This window comes from Salvia splendens, chromosome 16, assembly GCF_004379255.2.
Source record: "Salvia splendens isolate huo1 chromosome 16, SspV2, whole genome shotgun sequence".
NCBI lineage: Eukaryota > Viridiplantae > Streptophyta > Magnoliopsida > Lamiales > Lamiaceae > Salvia > Salvia splendens.
The window spans coordinates 4,622,532-4,631,487 of record NC_056047.1 but is presented as its reverse complement, the minus strand read 5'-3'; the positions used below and the strand labels follow the sequence as shown (position 1 = coordinate 4,631,487).

The following is an 8,956-nucleotide window of genomic DNA, read 5'->3' as shown; positions in this document are numbered from 1 at the left end:
TCACTTTCTTCTACAGTTCTACTTTTCTACCTATCTCTCTCTCTCCTCTCTCTCTCTAACTCAACTACTTCAACTCTGAGAAGCAAAACCAACTACCTACACACAAACAAAGAGATCAGACGTCATTCAGCTTTCAATTTCCTCTCCGAATTTCCTCTATATATACCTCTTGATTTCTTCTTCTCCAAACACCCAGCTTCGTTCCTGCATTTCACTGCTTTTATTCCTCAAACAATCCTTCCGTTTCTCGCCAACCTTTTCCTGTGACTTTTGGAGATGGAGGCAAAGATGTTGAGAGCTGCTTCCTCCACCGTTGTCGCCGGCCCCTGCATTTCCAGGCCATCGCACCGTTTCGCCGTGGAAAAATTGGGCAGAAATTGCGCCGTGCGATTTCAGAAATCGAGGAGTTTGAGTATCGGCGCTATAAGAATTCGAGCTTCCACGGGAGCTACTCTGGGGTATAATTTCAATTGTGTATTTCGTTTTATGAAATTATTTTTCCCCCTTTTGAATGTATGCATTTCACCTTGTGCTTCCTGGTTGTAATTCCGGATTCGTGTGTGTTTTATGATGCAATTTGCGATGCTGCAATGTGTGATTCTGCATTCTGACTTATCTCGGAGAATTCTGATGAAATCGAACTTCACTATTTACATTGAAATTTTGACCTTTCAAAAGTAGCGTATACAGAGTTCGCCTTTTCAGATTTCAATTGATTTCTCTGTTATGTAGTTTTAGCATTGAATCTTGCTGCAATGAACAACCTCTGGTTGTTTGTTTCTGGAACCGTGTTATCAAACATAGAGATATATCTGTTTCACATATATTGATGGTGTTTCTGTTCTTTGTAACTTCTATCTGTGGTTACTGTTTCATTTGATACCTCATGTTGAAGCCATTTTCCAACTGTGTTATCTTAATCACCTCATATTACTACTGAACAACTCATTTTTATGAGCTGCTGTTGAATAGATTCTCTGTGGAATCGAGACATAGGATGGATGAGAGTGAGACCTATACCCTCGAGGGGATCAGAAACTCATTGATAAGGCAAGAGGACAGCATTATCTTTGCTCTTTTGGAGAGAGCTCAGCTTTGTTACAATGCAGACACATATGATCCTAATGCTTTTCCCGTGAAAGGATATACTGGCTCTTTGCTCGAGTACATGATCAAAGAAACTGAAAAGCTTCACACAGCAGTATGTCGAACAACATCCAAGCCTTTTAGAATCTTTCGATATTCTAGCTTATTCGTTTTTTGTTGTTTTTTTTTTAATCTAGGTTGGAAGATACAAGAGTCCTGATGAGCATCCTTTCTTCCCTGATGTTGTTCAGGAGCCAGTGTTCCCTCCGCTTGAGTATCCACGGGTAAAGTAATAAGTGACTCGTTGTCCATTAGCACTATTAAATCCACTATATTCTAACCAATCGAAGATCATGGAGTTTATTGTGTGGAACACTTTATTCTTGTCAAGTTTTAGAATATATAATCAGACGAGGACCTAAGCATGAATGATGCTCTACTCAAAATCCATGGATCGAGCTCCTTGATGACAATTTGTCAATACATTCTTCGTGTTATTTTGAATAGGGCTTGTGCTATATGATAAACTTGACTCTTATAGGCTAAATTGAGTACGTTTTTAAACTAACACAGATTCTCCATCCTGCAGCAGACTCGATCAATATCAACAGTCAAATATGGGACATGTATTTCAACAATCTCCTCCCTCGATTAGTTAGAGAAGGTGGTGATGGTAACTGTGGATCATCTGCTACTTGCGACACTATATGTTTGCAGGTATGTATTCTGATCATCTTTGCTACTGGAAAAGATTATACTATTATAAGTAAATGAAATGCATGTTAATACACAACCTAGTTCAGAATTTTTGCACATTTAATTACACAACTCATGTTGAATGACCGCAGTTTGCTTTATATTAATGATTGACATATTTCACTTGTGCTGCTTTTCTCCAAAACACATTTATGATGTGCAGGAGTTTGTTTTCTGAATATGAAGAACATGAATGCATATCCTTCATGACAACCATATCTCAATCTATCTTACTCTTCCCATTGTAGGTCCTGTCAAAGAGAGTTCACTATGGTAAATTTGTAGCTGAAGCTAAATTTCGGAAATCCCCTGATACCTACGGAGCTGCCATTAAAGCACAAGTAAGTTGGCATCATCTCCTCATGGTAAACCAGAGCCTCATTGTGCTGCTTTTTAAAAATGTTTTCTTGACAATGCAGGACAGAGATGGACTAATGGCATTGCTGACATACCCAGAAGTCGAACAGGCTATCAGGGAAAGAGTTGAGGTGAAGACCCGCAAATACGGGGAGGAAGTGACTCTCCCTGGAGACGAAGACGAAGGCAACACTGAGCCAGTCTACAGAATCAAACCAAGCATAGTTGCTGATCTTTACTGGGACTGGATCATGCCATTGACAAAGCAAGTTCAGGTTGAGTATCTGTTGAGAAGACTTGACTAAGTCGAAAACGAGGAGAGTAACAAGAAGGGGGGAACTGAATATGTCCATATTTACTGCTCCCGTGAGTAGCAGCTCAATGCTGAACAACTTTTCATTCTGAACTGTCAATTTGTATTTTGTAATATTTAAAATTTTCGTGTTCCAGTCTCATGCTTATGTTGCAGTTCTCATATTACGCTTCAGAAGTTTGAAATGTCAAAATGAGATATTTATATGGAAGGAGTAACAAGTTAATTTGGATTTTTAAAAAAAGTAGCAATATAATTTTACGAAGAAATTTCCTAATATGCCCATATTTATTTTGATGATTTTAAAAATATTATTCCTTAAGAAAATGACGCCTATATATTTGAAATACTCGAAAATGGAAAACAAAGGGAATTATTATAAGCATAACTGATGCTGTCATATAATAGCCTATTCAACGTAATTTACTCAACAAATATTAGGCTCTGTGTATTCAGATCTTACTTTCTATATTAAGGTAAATGTGATTATGTAAATAAATGAAATTTGAAATGCATGTGGTTAGGTAATTAAGTTGACAAAATTTGTATGTAGCAGATAAACATCAAATCTGGACCGCTAACCCATCCTTGTCACCTTTGTATTTTTCTATCAAATTGCAGTATTTTTCTATCAAATTGCAGTACACAAAGTACTCATTTCCATATTTGGTAAACCACTTGATTTTACAGGCCTTCTATCATGTTTTATTTTTAATTGTCAAAATTGATCGAATCTTCGACAGTAGCCACCGAACTTCAACCCTGCGTAATTATAAGAGGGCGAGGAAGGGATGAAAAGAAATTACAGAGATAATAAAGAAGATAATAGTGAAATAATGACTAATGAATTTTAAAGGAAGAAGATAATTAAATTTGATTTTTTATACTCCCTGCAAAATAAAACCCTGCTTCCGCCCCTGGTCTCTAGTAATTTCCAACTTGAGATAAGATTTTTATTGCTATAAATGATTTACTACAATTTTATTTAAAATTTCCCATGATAGCTTCAATGATATTTAGTTATATAAAAATCAAATAAAAAAAGATACTCCCTCCGTCTCACAAGAATATACACTTTTCGATATGTACGAGTTTTAACGCACAATAGGTAAAGTAAGAAAGAAATACAAAGAAAAAATAATTAAAGTATTGTTAGTCGAGAATGATTCTCACGATAAAAGAGTTTTCAAATTTAGAAAGTACATATGTTTATGGGACGGTGTAAAAAAGAAAGAATGTATATTCTTGTGGAACGTAAGGAGTTTAAAAGAACGGAAAACAAATACTTCATATACATATTTTTATTTCTGTATTTTATTTCGAGAATGTTTCATTTATTTATGGAATGATGAAAAATGAAATGCTAATCAATCATTTGTTCTATGAAATGTTGATTTATTGAAGGGCAAAATGTCTTATTTTAGTATTGGACGTTGGGAAAACGAATAACCTTATTGCAAACAGCAAATAAAGAATCTCTCTCACAAATTAAGGCTTGAAGCAAGGATGATTGATCATGTTTTCTGACTTTTGTTTAATATACTATTGAGTTTTTTTTATTATTTTATTGGAAAGTTGATTTTCTAATAAGGATAGTTTGTAATATAGTAAAAATTTATGAGGGGGAGTTTTGAATAAAAATAATTTAAAAAATTATGAACTGGATATGAAGCTTGAATTCGGCCAATTATACATAAATTTTTTTTACCATTATAGTTCTTTTGACTTAGCTATTATATCTCTTTTCGAAAAAAAGCATATTTGATTTATTTAGTGAATGAAATAATGATGATAGAACGTTACGTATACACGAATCAAGTGTCGGATTTTATTTCGCTTTAAAAACTCATGTTCATGTAAACTTTATTTCTTGAAATGTTGAAGTAATTTTTTATGGGGATTTTTAGAATGATTTTTTTAAGGGAAAAATTTGGAGTAATTGATTTGGCAATAAACATGGACACGCAATCATTAATGGCATAGCTGTTGCCAACCAGTTAAAAATTGACAATTAATGTTTAAGAATATGAATCTTAATCAACATGACAGTTGCTGCTGATTTTGGGTGTATATATGTTTCATGAATATTATCAAATTACTAATATAATCTTATTTGATTGTACAAAATTTAGTTATTTATCATCACTCTTTTAGATATTGTTATTAAAATATCTTCATTTTAATTACTCCTAATTATGCATTAATTGCTTTTCCTGCTTTTGTATTCTGGACTGCAGCAAATATAGAACACTATTATCTAATTATAATCCACCATCATTAATTAATGCTAGATTATTTTACTCCTCAACTTTTATTTTGAAAATTTTTACTATTCGCTTTAAAATAAAGTCTCCATTTTTTTAATGTGTTCGGCATTTGCTAGGATTCATGTATTTACTTTTCACTGATTCATATTCATGTTTATTTTTAGTCTATGTGATTATTCTTTAAATGTACATAATTACATCTTAGAAAACTAGCATTGTCTTAAAAAATTTGTACACACATTACACGCACATACACATACACATGTAATGTGCAATTTGTGTATTATGTGTGCAATGTATTTGCAATGCGTGTGCAATATAGTGGGTGTAGTGTATATATGTTTGTGTTATGGATATACGCATTAAATGGGTTTAATTTATAATTATTTGAAATTTCAATTATTTACTAAAATATAAAATTCAAAATGCGGAATAAAGAGATTGAGAATTATAATTCAATTCCACCTGTCACATTAAAATATAATATTTCTATAATTCACTATTTTTAATTAAAAATGGTAAGAAGCACAATCGTCTCCCAAAGTTTACAAAATAATCTTGACTAATTATTTATTACTAGAATCTAAAAAAAATTGACTAAAAAATAGAGATCTGCAGTCGTCCCCACACGGCTCATTATAAGTGCTACATCCCGTGTACTTCTCCTCGCTTCTAGTCCTAGAGAGAGATTCTGAGTGTGAGTGTGAGAGTGAGAGTAAAAAGCTGCTCTTTTCCGTTGGGGAAAGTGAGAAACAAAATGGGACTAAACAGGGGACTTCTGCTGGCGGCGATGGCGCTCTTGTTTGCGGCGTCATTGCTGCCGGAGGCGGCGGCGGTGCGTTACACAGTTGGCGGCAACAAGGGCTGGACCCAAGGTGTCAATTACACGATTTGGGCTCAGGATAAGAAGTTCTACCATGATGATTGGCTCTGTATGATCTCTTTTCCTCTTCCCTTTCAGATCTGCCTTTTTTCAATCATTCTGAAAATTTGAGTTGCATTTGTTACTTGCTTGGTCTTAGATCTGTTGTTTTTGGCTCACTTTGTAGTTGTTCATTTATCCTTAGATTTGCGATTGAATTTTGTCTCCCTCCGTTAAACAAAGGTTGTTGCTAAGAGAATCTGCATTGTTTAGTTCTTGCATCTTAGTTGCCCAAGATTGAGTTTTTATTGCTTGTTAGTAGTTAATTATACTTAGGAATTAGGATTGATGAGCTTGTACTATTAGTTATCGGTTGATTTGGTGTTTAGCTCTTGAAACTACTTGTTTTTATCTCAACTTTGTAGATTATTTAAACTGGTGAAACTGTGAAAATCAAGAATTCAGAATTTGGATTTGTGAGTATTGGAGATATCATCAAGAATTCAGCATTTGGATTGAAGTAATAGGAAAGAGTGGTGAATTGATGTTTCTTATTAAAATGAAGCTATGATTCATCTTTAATTTCATTTCATGTCTATTCATTGTGGTAGCTTTTCCCTTAAATAGGAAAAGTGTAATTGATAAAGACAGTTAGTTGGCCACAAAATCATTGCACAACACAAGCATGCCTTCAACTCTATGAACATAGCACCTTACATCAATTATTCCCTTGTTAGGCCTTGTTTTAATTTGAATTATTACCAACCACTTGCTTGTCTAAACATTAGGTTGTCTCCATTTGCAGTCTTTGTATACGACAGGAACCAAATGAATATTCTTGAGGTGAACAAGACCGATTACGAGAGCTGCAACACCGACCACCCACTCCACAACTGGACCACCGGTGCAGGGAGGGACGTCGTCCCTCTCAACGTGACCAAGACGTTCTACTTTGTCAGTGGGAAGGGGTACTGCTACGGGGGCATGAAGGTTGCCATCCATGTCGAGAAAGGTGCTCCCCCGCCAGCAGTCTCCGCAGTTAAGAGCAATTCTCCGCTTAGCTTGCCATCCGCTCTCAGAAGCTCGGTTTTCATCCCGGCCGTTTTCGCTGCTGCAGCTGCCTGGGATTCACTTCTGATGCTCTTGTAGATGCTTTCTTGAGCTGGATCTGTCATTGGTGCACTTATTTAACCCAAATTGTGAAGAATTATTGAGTTTGTTGCATTGTTTTGTTAGCTTTTTTCCTTTCTTTTCTTATCCTTCATTATTTATCCACCAAATTTGAACTCATGAGTTCATAATCATATCAAGATTGATGAGGTGTGTAGAAAGTGTTGAAAGCTATTAGTTTGTTCAACAACTTTGAAAGCTAAATCTCTGTTTTGGGGACTTCAAATGTGCTTGTATTTTTCCATAATTTGTGTTTTTGATTCCTTCATTATTTATCCACCAAAGATTATGCGTTTTGTCTATTTTTGACATTTTGTGGAGAGATAGATTAAATATGCTAACTTATTGCATTTTTGAAATCCATTGATTTTATGTTAAATTTACCAAATATGATATTATCACATTGTTAAATCCTCTAAATTCTGTCCCACATCGACTTGGTGAAGATCCCATTTAATTTATATAAGTGTGGATAACCCTCCCCCTTATAAGGTCTTTTAAGGGATGAGTGACTCATTTCTAATACACATCAATATTCTATTAATAATATGACAAATATATATGTGTTGTTTTATTATTGCTTGACAATTTAGTCATTTATATTTAAATTAAAAAAACATCGCTTTCATTACATATTTTTTATTATGACCCTTTGTACGTATATATCTGGTCTTGTGAACCATTTTGAAACAGATACATTGTGTATTCATTTTATTAATTAATATTTTTGAAATATCAGAAATTATAAAAAAACAATATGAAAGACAAGACAAAAGATATAATGATCATTTCAAAATAGGTGAGAAATTATGGGATAATGTACTTACACCAACCAGTGCCACCTGACTTTAATTATTATGCTTTCTCCCTTTTCTATATTCTTCATAATTATATTTTGGATGATTTTTCAATAACCTATAAAGTTATAAACCTGCAACACAGTCAAACTAGGATATTAATTTAAATATTGTGTGTATCCAGTAAAATTGTATGAAAAATATAAATTAAGACAATTTTTTCTTAAAATAATTTACAAATCTTTGCATGTGCATCTAAGTCAAATTTGTTGTTCAAAGTTAGTTTGTACAGCTTTATGGTCACATGAAATGTTGCAGAATACAGATAATACTCTCTCTTTTTTGTCTTTCATGTGAGAGTTGTCATACAAGAATATTTTTCTGTTAAGCTTTCAGGATATTATATTTAGTAACCGAAGATGGTAGTATACCGGTATTATACTTTTATTATTCAGAATAGTGGCCAATAAATACACTATACTACTAAATTTTCACCATTTTTAAGTTTGAGGCGACTTTTTAAACATTTCAATAATTCCGTAACATTTTAATTTATCTACAAATTTAATATTCCTAAATTGACAATGTACATTGTGAATTTCTGTTGTATACTAACAAGTTTCAATTATATATTGTCAGTTTTGTTGGTTTTTTATTTTCGCAAATTTTAAGTAATTCTGAAATCCAAATTATTAATTTTAGAAATAATTTATTTATTTAAAACGAAAATATAATATAAATATGAAAATAAGGTTGGTTAAATAATATGCATGTACAATTATACTCTTGAACATATACTATAGCCATCCGAACAGAAATAATTTATACTAGTGTGCGTATTTTAGTCTAGTGATAGAATTGTTAATATACGAAGCACGCAAAGGTCGTGAGTTTGAGTCAATCGCGACCTTTCATCTGGGATAGATGTGTGGTGCTATTGTAGTTATTTTTGGTTAGATTGGGAATAGGCATATGCGTCCATTTCCTAAACACTTGGGCTAATTTAATCAATGTAAAATATTGGGTTGGGCTTAGACATTTTATAATATAGTAGTAATAAATTTGGGTTTTTAATGTTGAAGGTTTCAGAATCTAGGCCCATATATTGTCACTACACTCTACTTTTAAGTTTTAACCACAAAAAAATCACAAAATTTATATTGTTTGATTATGGAGTATTTGAAATTTCTTCTCCATTTCTACAAATTTGAAGATTTAATCTATTACATATTTATAGTTTAAATGATTTGATCATGATATCAAGTGATCTCAGAGCAATGTGGCCCAGTTTTAGTTAGACCTTTTCCGGATCCACAATTTGTTGAAATATATAATCCTACGCGTAATT

At 33.2% G+C, this 8,956-nt stretch overlaps 2 protein-coding genes across 2 annotated transcripts; both read left to right on the top strand.

The window, feature by feature from the left end:
* Positions 1-2,648, top strand: LOC121769754 (chorismate mutase 1, chloroplastic-like). Its single transcript, XM_042166507.1, has 6 exons — positions 1-458; positions 973-1,201; positions 1,284-1,370; positions 1,660-1,803; positions 2,091-2,183; positions 2,262-2,648. The coding sequence occupies exons 1-6, from the start codon at positions 277-279 to the stop codon at positions 2,502-2,504; spliced, it is 978 nt and encodes a 325-aa protein (XP_042022441.1). The 5' UTR covers positions 1-276; the 3' UTR covers positions 2,505-2,648.
* Positions 2,649-5,444: 2,796 nt separating this feature from the next.
* LOC121769714 (lamin-like protein) lies at positions 5,445-7,058 on the top strand. The gene is made up of 2 exons (XM_042166452.1): positions 5,445-5,711; positions 6,447-7,058. The coding sequence occupies exons 1-2, from the start codon at positions 5,537-5,539 to the stop codon at positions 6,788-6,790; spliced, it is 519 nt and encodes a 172-aa protein (XP_042022386.1). The 5' UTR covers positions 5,445-5,536; the 3' UTR covers positions 6,791-7,058.
* Positions 7,059-8,956: the final 1,898 nt, after the last annotated feature.